Raw genomic sequence first — 16,730 nt, forward strand, 5'->3', positions numbered from 1 at the left:
CAATACCACCCTCAAGATCTGCAGACCCAAGGGGCACCTGCCACGTGTCACACGGGGCCCATCGCCATTTGGATAATGGCCGCCACCTGTGCCAAGCCCAGCCAATGGGGTCGCAGCAGCCTCACCCTATCCACACGCCCACCACAACCCGGCCAGCCTCAGTTTCCCTCCACAGCATCCGCCACCCACGATCCGAAACAAAACCATCGCCACCCCTCCCACTCACCTGCTGCCAATCGACCAAGAAAGCACGCACAGCCACACCGCACCAAGTCAGGGAGAAGGCCATGGCCGGCGTGAACTCAACCAGCGTCGTCGGGCTCAAGCCCGCCGCGGCGGTGCCGCAGGCCGCCGCCTCCTCGCCGGCGAAGCGGGTGCAGGTCGCCCCCAAGGACCGGGCGGCCGAGGGCCGGCGCGCGGCGCTCCTCGGCCTGGCGGCCGTCTTCGCCGTCACCGCCACCACCGGGTCGGCCAAGGCCGGGATCATCGACGAGTACCTCGAGAAGAGCAAGGCCAACAAGGTCAGTTTCTTCCTTGTGCGGATCGTATCAGAATTGTTGCTTGTTTCTCGATCTGAGAGTGAAAACTGACAAGATTACATTTGTGGTGTGATCAGGAGCTGAACGACAAGAAGAGGCTGGCCACCAGCGGCGCCAACTTCGCGCGCGCCTACACCGTCGAGTTCGGCAGCTGCCAGTTCCCCTACAACTTCACCGGCTGCCAGGACCTCGCCAAGCAGAAGGTTCCCATCACAGTAACACGGCACTGTCTTAACCGGATGACCTGAATTCTGGTTTCTGATCTTGCCATATCTCTGCACTTGTGTTCTTGCAGAAAGTGCCGTTCATCACCGACGACCTCGAGATCGAGTGCGAGGGGAAGGAGAAGTACAAGTGCGGCTCCAACGTCTTCTGGAAGTGGTGAAGCGCTCGCTTGATTGGCCAGGAACTGGAGGGAGCGCTGGCGGTGTAACGTGTGTACCTAGATGCCCAAACTGCAGGAAAAATTTGGATGTGTAATTTACCGTCATTGTATCTGTGCCATCTCATCATCGTCTGAACATGAACCTCTTGCATTGGGGAGACTAAAATTGTAGTATTGATTCTTGGCCGACTCCTCATTTCATCAGCTCTTATAAGTTCTTCCGTACACAGTGAGAGTGAGAAGACGAAGGCGGCTTTTATTCTAGTATGAAATACAGTTCTAGCATCTGCAATGAGCCAGTACAAGAGAAAACGAAAAAAAAACCCAGTCAGTATAAACAAGGGTGAGTGTGAGTACATGAGAAAAAGAAAAAGAAAACAGTGGCGAGTGTAATTTGTAAACAGAACAGAGGGCATAAAGATGATTTATATTTGACACAAGAATAACAATAATTTTCTGCAGAGAAAGATTGTATTCATCTGTGTTCTTCAGATGGATCCACAATTCCACATTGCTTCTTCCCTTGGAACCTGACCCAGACACGAATGTCACTTGAAATCCTACAACGTATATATACCAGCGATCTTCAGATTAACCGTAAACTTTATTTCGATATTATCCCTCGCCACAAGTTCAGAACAGCATTTGTATGTGGCTTGATCTATGGTTTCCTCATTTACATATACCATCCTAAAACCAATAAGGAATGTAGCTCAAGCATCACTTGTTCCCAAGGGGGGAAATCAGATTATACACCGAGCTAGCGCTTGAAGCCAACTGTGGAACCTCAAGTTTAGTTCCACAGACCAGGAGTAATGGCTGAGAGCATGAGTACTTGGACTCCTCCTTCCTGTCTGACCCTGTTTATGGGTATAACCCATTTTTTTTGGTGATGTGGGGATCGGAAATACATAAGTACATTGCAAAAGACATGCGATGCGTTATCATGATAATAGAATCTAACAGCAACTCTTGATCTATTTCGGTTGACAAAAGGAAAAATAATCCCCTAATAGTTGAACACAGTATAAGTGTTAATTTGTCCACTTTGTCCTCTTAAGCAATCTATACCAGAAAAATTTAACAGCAAACTAACACATATATGAAGTTATATAATGGTTCATTAGTTTGTTCGCCCAATCTTTCTCTGTCTAACATAATTCTACCATTTTAATTCCATTTTAGATTATTGGGCATAAGATGGGAGCTGGTACTGCAGCAATCTTAACATAAATGCTACGTGTGGACAATGCATTATCATCATCGTCGTGTATTGCCCTTGGACCAGGTAATGCATTGAAGTAGAAACTAAAATTTGACTACTGAGCACATCAACATCAAGAAAAAAAATAATAATGGTATGTTAGTTTACTAAGAATAGTAGACTTCACTGCTGTGGATTGTTGGCAACACTTCAGATGATATAATTTCCTAATATTGAAAGGCAAGAAAGTAGTCTGGAAGTGGATTGTACGTTGCAAAAGACATGCACACTTGCGGCGAGAGGAGCAGCATCGGCGGCGGCGCTTCCCTTCCCCCTCAATGGATCCCGCAAATGGCAGCGCGGGCGCCGAGCTCGACGACGCGGCCGAGGAGTGGCGCACCCCCTCCAGAACGCAACGCGCACTCCGTCCACCGCGCCCACCTCCGTACCACTTCCTCCGGCCCGACGCTCGCTCTCCTCGGCCGCGCCGCCTCCGCCACCGCTGCCACCGCTCGACGGAGTGCGACCCATCCGACAGGGCTGTTGGGCAGGGAGCTCGGCGACGGCGGCGGACGGCCGGGAGAAGTACGTATCCGAACGAGGGCATTTGTGCAAAAACTCGGATCGCAAAACAGGGGGCTTTTTATAAAATACCGGAGGCTATCTGAAAATATTCGGATCGCGACTATTAATCGCGATACAATAGGGGGTAATTTGTAAATTTTAGGGATCTAAATATAAATATTCGGATCACGACTATTAATCGCGATCCAATCTAGGGTCTTATTTGTAAATTACCGGGGGCTATATGCAAATACTATGCATATGGCCGGCGATATGGATGCCGTCTGGCCGGCGGCCGCTGGCGGGGACGCGGGGTCCGTCGCGCTGCCGCCGGCGACCTCTGGTACCCCCGCCATCGTGCTTCCTGCGCTCCGCTCCGTCGCGTTCCTCCGGATCCCCTGGCGCTCCAGCGTTGCCTCTACCCAGGCCACCGGCGTACGGACCAAGCTCGCTGGCGCCGACGGGCTCAGCCATCGCACGCACGGCGCCAACCACAGACGCTGGCCGGAAGCGAGCGCCGCAATCAATGGTGCAGCGCGGAGGTGAGCAGCGTCGACATCTCACTCTCTTGAGAAGCGACTGAAAATATCAGGCTTTCACCTTTTTTCTTTGGAAGGAAACTGGCTCCAAAAGGGGAACTCCGAATTCGGCTGCATCTCGAGGAAGAGCATGGACCTCAACCGGCTCGGCAGCTTCAGGTTCTTGAGCGTCCAGCTCGCGGCCCGCAACGCCATCTCGAACCACCCAGCAGCCAGCATCATCCACGGAATAACAGCGCTCCGGGTCCAGTTCAATCAGGCTGCTATCTCAATCAGCGCTACAGCTGCCAGCCCTTCAAATTTGAAGTTCTGAGCAGCTTGCTAAGTGCTGCAAAGCTGAAAATGTGGGACTTCAAGCAAAGAAGCTCGAATGTAATGAGAACCATTACAGCAATTCGCCACGGATGTAATGTTGGGTTGGGCTGCGCAGCCCGTTTGTTTTTCTCTATTGGTTGCAAGCACCAGCTCGCTGAGCACAGCTGCAGGGGTCACGGCGGAGCCTTCCTTCAATGGGATGCTTCGATATGCAGGACTGGAGTGGGCAGCCAGAGCATGAAGCATTTGATGGCTGCCTTCAAGGTGTTTGACGGAATGCGCATACACCACTGAATCGCCAGGCTGGGCTATGGCTGACACCTCAAGAGTCAAAGATTTAGTCTGTCCTGCTGCGTCTTCATTGGGATTGCTTGGGAAGGTACAAACCTAACCAAGGAGACTAACTTGGGGTGTCTGACCCTCTGAACAATGGTTGAGAACAATTTCAGAGTTTGTTCAGAATGCTCCATGTGGATTAAGAGTTTTAATGTCTAGTGATTGTTATGCAGGTACAAGGAGTTTGCAACGTTGAGGATTCTTGTGACTCCATGTTGAGAGAGTTTTCTTGGGAAGATACCAAACTAACCAAGGAGACTAACTTGAGGTGCGTGATACTCCGAACAATGGTTGGGAACAATATTCAGAGTTTGTTCAGAATGCTCCATGTAGATTCAGAGTTTTAGAGTAATGATTGTTGTGCAGGTACAGGGAGCCTGCAACGTTGAGGATTCTGGTGACGGTAGTCAAGGGAACACTGAGATCGAGGAGCAGATTCACAACAAGAAAACTATTCAAATCTTCACCATCTGTGTACAACTCACAATTTAGGATATCATAGAATTGCGGTAATACATAGTTCAATATAATGAACATTCCGGTGTGCAAAGCATCTGCTTCTTATGTAGGTGTATGTTTTCATATCAAATAGTAGTGAGTGGAAGCTTAATCATGATAGTTAATGTTCATGCTTTCTACCTTGAAGCTAAACATTAGCAGGTGGGCCCACATGTCATAGGCTTGATCATGGCTTATATAAAATAAATGTAAAATAAATGTATACATGGCTTCGGAATTAATTATATATATATATATAGAAATGAGCTGAATATATATCAAGCACAGATGTATTACAAGTATTCTTTATTTGTCTGCAATATTGTGTGTAGTATCAAGTGATTCCATCCTCGTTGTCAACTATCATCTCGACTGTCATTTATTCTACAGTTTAGTGTGTAAATGTGTGAGTGATCCTATGTTTGTTGTGGATCGAGGTCCCATCTAGAATCTAGGACGCCATAGGGGAACGGGCAGTTTACTCTGAACATTTTTTATCGACCTGCTCGACCCGTCGCCATGTCAAACTTTTTTGACAAATAAACAGCTGGAGGAAGCGACTGGCCGCATCAACAGTCACGGCTATATGTTCATCGGATCCTTCCCCATGAACTAACACGCGATCCCTGCCTGCGCTCCCCCATGGCTGACACTGATCTTCCCCAGGCGCTTGTCCAGCGCGGACTGCGCAAGGAGTTGATGCCGCGGCATCTGGCGTTCGTGATGGACGGGAACAGGCGGTGGGCGGAGGCGCGCGGCCTGACGACGGCGGAGGGCCACGAGGCCGGTGGTCGGGCGCTCAAGAAGATACTGCAGCTCTCAGTTGCCTGGGGCATCCGCGCCATAACGGTGTTCGCCTTCTCGCAAGAGAACTTCAGGCGCCCCGAGGCAAGGCCACTCTCACTCACATGATCTCTCGCGCTGGCTGACTAGCTCGAGCTAGTTGTTGGCCTTAGCAGATCCTGCGCTTACACGTACGGATCGATCTTGCTCTCTTTGAATCTGCAGGAGGAGGTCGACTGCTGCATGGAGCTGATCGAGCAGGGGATCCGTGATGAGATGGAAGAGTACACGAGGTGAGCACATCTTGTGCATACACACCACAACGTTTGACCTGAGCTGCAGCTGATTCTAATTTGTTGCGTACATACAGGAATGGAATTCGGCTGCATGTCATTGGCGATCCCTCAACCCGGCCAGCTTCTCTGCAGGACGCTGTTCGGGAGGCCGAGGAGATGACGAGGAACAACTCGCGGTTCCATATGATCCTAGCGACCTGCTACAGCGGGCGGTGGGACATCGTGCAAGCGTGCCGGCAGCTCGCCGCCAAGGTGCAGGACAAGCTGCTCAATCCGGAGGACATCGACGAGGCGATGCTCGCCGGCCACCTCTCCACGAACGTCCTGGGAGAGTTCGCATGCCCCGACCTGCTCATCAGAACAAGCGGCGAGCTGAGGCTCAGCAACTTCTTGCTCTGGCAGTCTGCCTACACCGAGCTCTACTTCAGTAACAGAATGTGGCCTGATTTTGACGAGGATGAGTACCTCGAGGCGTTGAAGAACTTCCAGCGCAGAGAACGGAGGTTTGGCCAAAGGAAACCATCGTCCCAAGAAAGCAACTGAAACGCAAGGGAGTTTGTCAATGGTAAGCCATTGCTTCGAATCGATCAGGAAACCGAATAAAAGTGGGCGTATTATTGCGGATGGAATATTGAAAGGTTCTTCATATGCACGAATAAGGGATCTTGTAACATACAGTTAATATTCAAGTACACATGTTCTGAAGATGACGAATGGCACGCTTTTTATTCACCTCATTTTCTGCTTACACAGTTATTTGAGCTGGCAATTCAGAGAGATAGCTGACTTTTTGTTTGTGCATCCGCACTTCCGCAGTCCAGATCTAAACATCTTTTGATTCTCAGCTCCTTTGCTGCATGATTTCCGAAAGAAACCAGGTGCTTGCATTGTAGAATTGGTCAGTTTGTGGTCCTAAATGTTCCTGTCCCATGCATGACATCGTTTTTTATCTGTTCTCCTCGCACCACTGCTGTCGGAACAAGCTCAAATAGTTGCTAACAGGAGGTGAAAATACGGTTTTGCCCATCGTTGAGATTCTATAGCCAGATTATTTCCTTTCACTTCTCTTAATTGCAGACCAAAATTTAGTTTTCTGTAAAAAACGAGCCCTCATCGTCTCCACTACCATCTTCCTGAAATCTTGTGTCAGTGATTCCATCTTTAATTTGTTGTTGACGAGATCACCTATATCTTGATTGTCATTAGGGGGATCAACAGTTACTCTGAATTATTATTTATTCAGCAAATTAAATTGTACTGTGTCAGTGATCCCATCATGTGTTACTAGCTTCTACAAACGTACGTTGTTGATCGAGATCCCATCTTGATTGTCATTGGGGAACGAACAGTTTACTCTGAATATTCTTTGTGAAGCTCGATTCGTGGCTGTATCACTATTTTTAGATAATAAACACCTTGAGAAAGCAACTTGTTTGATGATCTGCTGGCATCGTTGACGTTGTTAATTTACTGGAAACGAGCAGGCTAACAGATTTTTAAATATAGGCCTGCTGGGAAATCCTCCTCATGAGCAGGTGAGGAGAGTAAATGCTCCTTTTGAGTAGCCCCTCATGTAAGAAAATTATCCTAATGTGTGGATCAATCTTGGGTGCATTTAGCATCTACTGTGCTGCCTTATTAGAGGAGAAGGAAGGAGCCTCTGGAAACAGAGGGAGATAGAGAGGGAGCCACAAGATTTCAGAACAGAACCTCCAAAGGAGGAGAAGAACTGGATGGAGAAGAAGGTGATTGAAGAAGAGATCTTTCAAGAGAGCAATAAAAGTTGTGAAGGTTCAGATACACATCCTTGGTGCCTCCAATTTGTTGTTCCATCATTCTTTGATGAGGTCCTTATATATCCGAGCTTCTAGCCTTAAATCTTGCTTGTTGCTACTGTTCAAGATAAAGAAATCTTGATAGATGTATGTGAGCCTCTAATATTAATATTATATATAGAGAGAAACATGTTGTAGTCCCATAAGCATATGGTGAAAGAAGATTTGTCTGGTTTAGTCCCGTGTTTCTCCTCTAATTTGGGATTTTCCATGTTAAATTTCTCTTGGTTGATGTGTTGCCTCTGCGATTTACTCCATAAACATGTGTGATGCATATGTTGCCCTGTGTGAATAAGTTGACATTTTGGGGTGATTTCCGCTACCACTAACCTACTGCGTTAGTTTTATCCCAACAAGACCGTGTTCCAGCTAGCTTTACAAATATTAAAATCAGATATCATTAGTTACGAAATATTAAAACCAGGTGGCCTAATGGAGCCATTTTCCCTACACCGGGTTCCAGCTAGCTGTTATGAAATTATAAAACCGAGTATCCTTGGTTACAAGTCTTTCTAATCATCACTTTGAGTTTGGTGGGTGCAGTCTGGTCAGCCATAAGTATCATATCCATTCTCTCATATGTAGTCTGATCATGATCAAGATAATTCAAATCCACTTTTCTAAAAAAATGCTCCAAATCCACATCTTATCACAAAACTTGACCTGGTCTGGAAGACTTGAACATCACTCCTTAACCACTCATTTCTCTCATATTATTTAAATGCTCGTGATAATATAATGTATAATCATGATCACATGAAAAGCACTCCTCATTATGATAAAGAAAAGGTAGTAGTACTCCAGCAGAAAAATGAAGTGGAAAGGGATCTCACCTCACGGCTATATATATTCATTGGGTCCTTCTTCCCCATCAACTAACAGGCAACATCTACCTAGCTCTCACGGAACGCGATCGCTGCCGCCTGCGCGATCGCATGGCTGACGATGATCTTCCTCAGGCGCTTGTCCAGCGCGGGCTGCGCAAGGAGTTGATGCCGCGGCATGTGGCGTTCGTGATGGACGGGAACAGGCGGTGGGCGGAGGCGCGCGGCCTGACGACGGCGGAGGGGCACGAGGCCGGTAGTCGGGCGCTCAAGAAGATACGGCAGCTCTCAGTTGCCTGGGGCATCCGCGCCATAACGGTGTTCGCCTTCTCGCAAGAGAACTTCAGGCGCCCCGAGGCAAGGCCACTCTCACTCACATGATCTCTCGCGCTGGCTGACTAGCTCGAGCTAGTTGTTGGCCTTAGCAGATCCTGCGCTTACACGTACGGATCGATCTTGCTCTCTTTGAATCTGCAGGAGGAGGTCGACTGCTGCATGGAGCTGATCGAGCAGGGGATCCGTGATGAGATGGAAGAGTACACGAGGTGAGCACATCTTGTGCATACACACCACAACGTTTGACCTGAGCTGCAGCTGATTCTAATTTGTTGCGTACATACAGGAATGGAATTCGGCTGCATGTCATTGGCGATCCCTCAACCCGGCCAGCTTCTCTGCAGGACGCTGTTCGGGAGGCCGAGGAGATGACGAGGAACAACTCGCGGTTCCGTATGATCCTAGCGACCGGCTACAGCGGGCGGTGGGACATCGTGCAAGCGTGCCGGGAGCTCGCCGCCAAGGTGCAGGACAAGCTGCTCAATCCGGAGGACATCGACGAGGCGATGCTCGCCGGCCACCTCTCCACGAACGTCCTGGGAGAGTTCGCATGCCCCGACCTGCTCATCAGAACAAGCGGCGAGCTGAGGCTCAGCAACTTCTTGCTCTGGCAGTCCGCCTACACCGAGCTCTACTTCACCAACAAAATGTGGCCTGATTTTGGGGAGGATGAGTACATCCAGGCGTTGAAAGACTTCCAGAGCAGAGAGCGCCGGTTTGGCCAAAGGAAACCATCGTCAGCGTAGTACTGTAATTAATAAAGGTGTACATATGCTTAAACGATTTGAACTGTAAGGCATTTTTCTCAAAGTCAAGTTGCTTCGGAACAGGATTAACCGAGAATAAAAGAGGGCGTATGATTTTTGATGGACTATTTGTTCAAGGAAACGAGATCTAGTAACAGTTAATCAAGTTCATGTTTCCATGACATGTTCAAACACCATTTTCAGAAATAATGAAGAATTTTTGAGATGGCAATTCAGAAAGGATAGCAGAAATTTTGTTATGTACAGCCGGTTCAGATCTGTGAAATGGAGTGCTAACTTGGGTCGAAGTTCGTGGCGAAGAGAAGTGCAGGAAGATCTAATCTAAATGGATCAGTGCAACTGGCAATGCTCCATGTTCGCAAGAATATTTCCTTTTATCTACCACGCTGGACGCCTGGAGAACTATGACCATGTCTATTACGGAGGGGCTATACTCTCCATGTTTTATGTACATCAAACATCTGAGTCCACTGAAATATGATTTGAACAAAAAATAAAATGATGAGAGTAGTAAGTAGTAACTTGGTAGAAAACTCGTAGTTTGTGCTCATCATCAGAAGCAATCACACATTTGAATCACAATGCTTGCCTTCCTCGATCTTCCTTGGCTTAGGTGGACATATATTTTTCTTTTGCGAGGGAAAAAACATCGAGCAGCACGCCAAAAAAAAAAATGTGAGGAGCAGGATGGGCTGGAGCTAGCCATCGTTGTGCCACACAGTGCAACTAACTCTGTGGTAATCACCGGCCGCACTTTACAATTTTTTTTCTAAGAGTGAGCGTCAAATAACTAGAGATGTGCCAAAGACCTGATACCACAGCACAATATTTATGATAACACCGTAGTAGTATAGTTATTATGATACCACAACATTTGAACGACTTTATCATACACACCATTATTAAGACAACATATAGATAACACACGATTACAACACTGAGATACAAAGCACATTTATTAAGACAAACACATACGACTCTACACACCATTACCATATAGTAGCTGCAATCAAGGAACAAACACAAAGCATACGCTCATGACGGTAGAACAGATATGGGAGTTAACAAGCCAGCAAACTTCAAACCAAAGTCCACACTGGATCGAGCAAGGGAAAATTAAGAAGCTAGCAAGCCAACAGTCGTTCTCCTGGTATCTTAACTTTCCAAGGAAGATAGTTAAAATGGCCCCATCGAATCTACGATGGACTTGATGTCTGCAGCAACACTCTTTGCATCATGAGAAATACCAGCCAACCCTTTCATTGCCAGCCCAACACAGTAGAGGCCATTTCCACCTTTCCAATGATTGGGGAACTCCCTCTTGGGCATGCCATTATTGTTCAGCATGCTCTCACCATTCTGCATTTTGTTCACCGCATAGATTTTTGTCAGAGCATGGCACCATAATTTTCTGAAGAGAACTGAACGCATTTCTAAATAGAATTCAGTACTCAAGTTGCTGGTTATTAAGCTAGCAAACAAAAAGACAGTAGGTTTCCCACAGGATGTGGAGGCTTGTGTATTTTTAGTAACTGTCCCTCTTGTAAGCACTAAAAAAATGGTATATATAATCATCCTTCATTTTTCATGGTTGGCAGAGGTAGATTGTTTATTAAATTCTTTTAGTGACTGCCACTCTCAAAGTGTTCAGGAAAAGGCTACAATAATTCCTTCTTTAATGACTACTACTGATATACATACATACCTTAAGCCACCTGTTTGCAGTGCTTTTGTAGCCTGTAGCGAATACAATAGAATCATAGGAGCACTCTTTTCCATCCTCAAATTCTACAGAATTTCCTCTTATGCTGGATATTGGACCAAGCACCTGCATGGCACATAAATCATGAATAAATTTTATGAAGTTTAAAGTATTACATTATTACTTTTGGTTCTAGTACCATGAAAATGCGCTCACCTTGATAAAGCCTTTCTTTATTAGCTCAATTGTGCCAACATCTATGACTGCTGACCGTCCAGTCTTTGCCTTTAGAAGAAATGGCCCCATATTGGGCCTGACAATCCCATATTTGGAGAGATCACCAAATCGAATGTTTGCAAAAGTCACAAGAATGAAATCCAAAAATTTCAGGGGAAGGCGCCAGTTGAATAGTTTCATCCCCAAGTTAATCAACCCCTTTGTCATAACGTGAAGCTGTATTTACATAATGAAATTAAGAGCAGAATCAATAAAGGTATACCATGCATGCATGATTTGTGTTCGAAACAGAATGAGAAAATAATAACATATGTGGCATTAGTGTAGTACTTCATACCGGGCTACGGATAACCACGGAGGTCTCCACCCCATGGCTGGCAAGGTCATAGGCAATCTCCATGCCGGAGTTTCCACATCCAACCACTAACACCCCCTTTCCAGCATAGTTATTCCATGACTTGTAGCTTGATGAATGTATGACTTCACCAGGGAAATCATGTAGCCCAGGGATCTCTGGTATGATTCCCTCACTGTTCTCACCTGTTGCTACAACCAAGAACCTTGCTGTATACTCAATCTCTAGGCCAGTTACTTTGTCATGTGCCATGACACCCCAACAGTTGCTCACTTCGTCATACTTGCAAGACTCAACTGAAGTGCTATACTTGGGGAAAATGTTGAAGTGATCGACATAGGCATCAACATACCTCACAAACTGTTCCTTGGGGATGTATGTAGGGGTATCACTTGGATATGACATGTGAGGAAGCTCACAAAACTCCTTGGCAAGATGGAGTTTGAGGCGATCATATGTGCGTTTGCGCCAAAGTGAAGCACTGCAATCCTCACGTTCAATGATGCAGTAGGGGATGAAGAGCTCGCTGAGGCATGCTGCTACAGCGAGACCTGATGGGCCTGCACCAACGATCAAAACTAGTACCTTCTCCATTGAGAATTTCGGAAGTGGGGAAGATGTAAAATTGAAGCAGTGTTGTTCAGGTGGGGATTTTGGTTTGCTCATGATGAGTTGTGTGAGAGCTGTTTGGATCTATTTATAGTAGTAACTGGAGAGCCATCTATCCCTTACTACATTATTATAATACAATTATTAGTGTGAACGTTAGGGCAAGACCACTTCACATTTGGCGTGAATACATATGGCATCATCAATTCTTTCTCAAAATTATATATGATGCCATTAATGCACATGCATGGAACATTGGAGGGATATACTTTCAGACAAGGAAAAAATTAAAATATTTTCATATTAACATGATTTTTCAAAAGACTGTGCTAACTATAATTCCTAAATTAATTGGTTGGAAGCAAGGATCCTAAAATATTAAATATCTCAATCATATTGTGAATTTTTATTAGGAAAATAGTCAATATCTATATATGCAACATAGGACACTGAAACTTAATCAATCTCGGGATAGAGTTGTTGACAAGATGTATATTTGATAGACAGCTTCTTTAATACAATACTTTTTCTACATGACCATGAATATAGCTTGGTTGCTTAATTATGTTCAGAGATAGCATTTTATTTTGACACAATTACTAGACGTACAACACTTTTATTTAAAATTCCAATTAAGTAAGTGCTTCTAAACAAATTATGTGTCCTTTAAATTCTTTTTGGAGATTATGTTAACTTTGAAAGGAACTTATTTTGAAAATATCCCTTAAATGTGAAGTACTTAGCCAAAAATTTCATATTTTTCTAACTGTGTCAGCTGATCGTTTACTGATCCGGAATTGAGTTATTTTTATCAACACTATATGGGCATTTCTAAAAGAAAAGTGTGGAATATACTCACAATTAGAATTTTTGAAAACACATGTAGATGATTTAAATGGAACTATTGATTGTTTTCATTACTAGAGGAAACACATTGTACCACCTTTAGTGTTTTTGCGGTGTACTTCTTTTTGCCCACACCAGTTATTCCCTCGTTAAAGATTCCTTTTCTTTCGTTTGTTGCGAGCCCAATTTCTATGGGCCTTAGATTTACACATACTTGGGCCAAATTAAGTCAAAATGGTTCCATTACACCGCCATTACAGTAAAGTAAGCAATGCGTGACCATCCCTGCATCTAGCATTGGTGTATATATAGCTTGTTCGCACAAGCAAATGCGCTCCCCCATCCCTCCTCCCCCCTCCCCCCCTCGCCCTCCCTCCCTCAAGTTGATGACGGTACATTCTTCTTGTCCATGTGTATGTCTAATCATATCAATTCTACATTGCCACCGCACCATTTTCCCCTTGCCATCACTTTGTTTTGTGATTCTTATCTTTTCTGTACAGTGCATGCCTTGCTACACTATACCACCAGTAATCAGAAAGCTGGCCCTGCAAGAGCTCAAGAATTCAGCATTTGATCAGATCTGCCACTACCATCAGCAGAGAGAGAGAGAGAGAGCAATGGCTAGGAGGAGAGGTTTTCATCATCTTATAACAGGTTTCACTTCATTATTAAATTCACTACTTTGGCCTTCCTTCACAAATACTTTCACTCTTTTCTTCCGAAATGTTCAGAAAGATTCAGATCAAAATCATGAAACTATATGTTTGTTTTAAAACTATAAGCTTGACAAAATATATATGCGTGTATACTGTCCCCGTTCATATCATATATATATATATATATATTTTAAAGCAAACTTGATAATAATTCTTTTATTAGTGTTTTGATGTGGTTTTCCTCCTATACGTATATATGTTGCTTATATTGAAGTTGATTTCTAATTCAGGAAACTAATAAATGAATAATATGGAACTTTAGTATGCCATTAAAATTTTTGAAGCAACAGACGTCACTAGGAAGCTTCCTTGTTATTGCATCTTGTACAAAAGTTTGCCCCAAAAAAGACAGGTTAACTTTGAAACTGTTGCTTTTTGTTACATGTATATCCAATGAACTTTTGAGAAAGGGATCAAGATGCCAAATCCATCATTGCTGTCATGCTAGAAAAACCAAACTTGTGGAAGTGAAATATAATAAGAAACTTGTGAGATTGCAAACAAAGTAATAAAGTTCGAAACTGAAATCACTTTACACATACTGTGAAACTTGCTGCACACTATGTATATGATCACATTTTTTGCTCTGCGTGTGTAGTGTTTCATGCCACTAGATTTCCTTGCAAACTTCCCATTGTCTTTTGTCAGCATGCCCTGGTTTAATGGTTAGCCCAAAGACGTGTCCCTCTGGATTAAATAAAATGGGCAAAGGAAAGCAACAAAGTTAAAAAACTGAAAACCTTTATATGCTATAGTATGAAACTTGGACACGCAAAAACATGGAAGAACCAAGGCAACTGACTGAGAAGCTTGTGGAATTTGAGATCTCATATTATGCCCTAAGTATAGCTTGTAAGTACACGCAAATTTTTTCGCTGTGTACAGGTGTATGGTCTGCCAAACTGACTGGTGCATGCGTTTCTATTGAGTAAAGAAAAGGAAGCTTTACTTGTGGAATTTGAGAATCTCATGATAAGAGGAACAATAAAGTTTGAAACTGAAATCTCCTTTTATACTACTAAACTTAAAAACTCGGAGAAGCTAGAGGAACAGCTATATCTCTTCAATATACTACAAAACCTGAAAACTCGGAAAAGCTAGAGGAACAGCTATGCAGAACTCTGATCACATTTTCGGCTATACATGGAGTCTGACGTACTATCATGCTCTTAGATTAACTTGCCAGGTTGGCAAGGATTTTTATATGTTTACAGCCGTATATGGATTGCCAAATGAGTGTGAACAAGAGCAGAGAAAAATATGACTTGGGTTTGGATTCCTTGAAACAAGCAGTAATAATTTTGGGCTGTAAAAATACTGTATATACACTATGCATAAAACCGAACGTGCCATGTGGCCTTGGAAGGTCTCGCGGCAGCAGGTTGGCCTGGCGGAGTACATGGGAGGTAGCGGTGTGTGCCGCTTTGTTGGCTCATCTTGTGCCTGAAACCTTTGTGTGTCACGCTCAGTGCCAACAGAGCAAGACGATCTTGTCTGAACCGCCCGTTCCAAGATCATTCCTGGCCATTCCTTTCAACGTATGTTTCAAGCTCGAATTTTGAGCAGCCTCTCAAACCTTATCTCTCTCGCTCGCTCCTCTGCACGAGGAGACGTTGGCATGTGATGTGAGCGCCACACCGCCCTCCCCATGCAGATTCCAGCGCCGCCGGTCACCGCCGGTGCAACGACGCCGCCACCAAGCATCCCGCAGACCTCGCCATCACCGTTAGCGTCCACGAGAGCAACAAGGCGGCAGCTGCTCGCGTCCGGCCTGCTCCTCGCTGCCGGCAGTAGTATCAGCACCGCCGCCGGCGCGCGAGCTGCGGCCGGAGGAGGAGGGGGTTTGGTGGGGTACGATGGGCCGGTGGTGACGGAGGCGGACAGGGCGGCGAGCGCGGCGGTGTCGCGGCGCGTCGGGGAGGCCGTGGAACTGCTGGAGCTGGGGCGGGAGCTGCAGGCGCGCGGGGAGTTCCCGGAGGCGCTGGCGTCGTTCACGCGCGTCGTGGCGGAGTACGCGGACCTGGCGCTGTCGGAGTACGCGCGGGTGGGGCGGGCGCTGGTGCTCTACGAGATCGGCGACCGCGACCAGTCCATCGCCGAGATGGAGGACGTCTCCATCGCGCTCAAGGGATACCCAGGTCAGTTAGTAGTAAAGAGTCACGACGAACTCACGATTCAGTTCTCCACCATGGATGGATGCATCTGATGGTTCTTCATAGTATCTGTCTCTCGTCTCAAGTGACTGACGATCGATATATCTGTTGGTTGGATTGCATTGGCAGAGATCCACGCGGCGCTGGCGGCGGCGCTGTACGCCGACAAGCACGCGGCGCTGCTGGCGGAGAACCAGTTCGCCATCGCCACGCTGCTGGACCCGCACTACACGGACCTCGCCTACGTCAGGGACACCAAGCACTGGCCGCCCAGCCTCGTCGACTCACTCCACGACTTCATCACACTCTCCTAGTCTCCTCCTAGTCTTAGCTAGCAGATCACTAGCTCCCAAAATCTCAACTAATATATAGTTGTATTTGTATACTTGTATAGATTATAGCACACCACATATTGCGATCATCAGGCAAAGGATTTGGTTCATCGCTCAGATGAGTACAATGCAACATTTTTATACAAAACATGCCCTCGTAAGGATTAACGCAAAAGATGGCTACTCATTCATGCCCAGCTTCCTGGGATTCGGTCCGAAATGATCGAAATTCACACACTTCGGCTAGGACCGAGACGAAACCGAAACGATCAAAAAATTCGATCAAAGTAGAATTTTTCTACTATCATTAAGATCTATACCACCCCCCATGTACCCTTCTAGCTATAAAAATATGAATAAACTTTAGTTATATAATTCTTTTAGCCTCTTCAACTTTGTAACAGCTGATGAACGCATAAACAACATGTTTTTGCCATCTTTCTCCTAAGCTCCTCACAGTATCTCCCTAGTTCTATCCCACTATCTTCTCTAGGAGTACTCAATTCCTAAATCTCCATATAACTGTAGCCAAATTTTATATAAAAACAAATTTTTT

The 16,730-nt window shown here is 45.6% G+C and overlaps 5 protein-coding genes across 8 annotated transcripts; 4 read left to right on the top strand and 1 right to left on the bottom strand.

The window, feature by feature from the left end:
* The first annotated feature begins 197 nt into the window (after window positions 1-197).
* Window positions 198-1,120, top strand: LOC112887447 (photosystem I reaction center subunit N, chloroplastic). The gene is made up of 3 exons (XM_025953622.1): window positions 198-521; window positions 617-742; window positions 835-1,120. Exons 1-3 carry the CDS (start codon window positions 288-290, stop codon window positions 922-924), a joined length of 450 nt encoding a protein of 149 aa, XP_025809407.1. The 5' UTR covers window positions 198-287; the 3' UTR covers window positions 925-1,120.
* Window positions 1,121-2,839: 1,719 nt separating this feature from the next.
* Window positions 2,840-6,196, top strand: LOC112884335 (dehydrodolichyl diphosphate synthase 2-like). 4 transcript variants are annotated; one of them, XM_025949714.1, is made up of 7 exons: window positions 2,840-3,234; window positions 3,309-3,925; window positions 4,056-4,150; window positions 4,249-4,391; window positions 5,047-5,268; window positions 5,389-5,456; window positions 5,534-6,196. In XM_025949714.1, the coding sequence occupies exons 5-7, from the start codon at window positions 5,080-5,082 to the stop codon at window positions 6,000-6,002; spliced, it is 726 nt and encodes a 241-aa protein (XP_025805499.1). In that variant the 5' UTR covers window positions 2,840-3,234; window positions 3,309-3,925; window positions 4,056-4,150; window positions 4,249-4,391; window positions 5,047-5,079; the 3' UTR covers window positions 6,003-6,196. The 4 variants fall into 4 exon arrangements, 2 of the variants coding, with proteins under 2 accessions (XP_025805499.1, XP_025805498.1); XR_003227091.1 differs by lacking the exons at window positions 5,047-5,268; window positions 5,389-5,456; window positions 5,534-6,196 and having other exon boundaries at window positions 3,309-3,978; window positions 4,249-4,624; XR_003227093.1 differs by lacking the exons at window positions 5,047-5,268; window positions 5,389-5,456; window positions 5,534-6,196 and having other exon boundaries at window positions 3,309-3,956; window positions 4,249-4,624.
* A 1,990-nt stretch (window positions 6,197-8,186) lies between these two features.
* Window positions 8,187-9,321, top strand: LOC112887347 (dehydrodolichyl diphosphate synthase 2-like). The gene is made up of 3 exons (XM_025953490.1): window positions 8,187-8,475; window positions 8,596-8,663; window positions 8,741-9,321. Exons 1-3 carry the CDS (start codon window positions 8,230-8,232, stop codon window positions 9,198-9,200), a joined length of 774 nt encoding a protein of 257 aa, XP_025809275.1. The 5' UTR covers window positions 8,187-8,229; the 3' UTR covers window positions 9,201-9,321.
* Window positions 9,322-10,397: 1,076 nt separating this feature from the next.
* On the bottom strand, window positions 10,398-12,109 carry LOC112887847 (probable indole-3-pyruvate monooxygenase YUCCA11). The gene is made up of 4 exons (XM_025954124.1): window positions 11,498-12,109; window positions 11,140-11,376; window positions 10,927-11,049; window positions 10,398-10,580 (listed from the first exon to the last, which is right to left on the bottom strand). The coding sequence occupies exons 1-4, from the start codon at window positions 12,107-12,109 to the stop codon at window positions 10,398-10,400; spliced, it is 1,155 nt and encodes a 384-aa protein (XP_025809909.1).
* Window positions 12,110-15,234: 3,125 nt separating this feature from the next.
* Window positions 15,235-16,299, top strand: LOC112886250. The gene is made up of 2 exons (XM_025952080.1): window positions 15,235-15,827; window positions 15,972-16,299. Exons 1-2 carry the CDS (start codon window positions 15,338-15,340, stop codon window positions 16,154-16,156), a joined length of 675 nt encoding a protein of 224 aa, XP_025807865.1. The 5' UTR covers window positions 15,235-15,337; the 3' UTR covers window positions 16,157-16,299.
* Window positions 16,300-16,730: the final 431 nt, after the last annotated feature.

Source organism: Panicum hallii, chromosome 3 (assembly GCF_002211085.1).
Source record: "Panicum hallii strain FIL2 chromosome 3, PHallii_v3.1, whole genome shotgun sequence".
Classification (NCBI taxonomy): domain Eukaryota; kingdom Viridiplantae; phylum Streptophyta; class Magnoliopsida; order Poales; family Poaceae; genus Panicum; species Panicum hallii.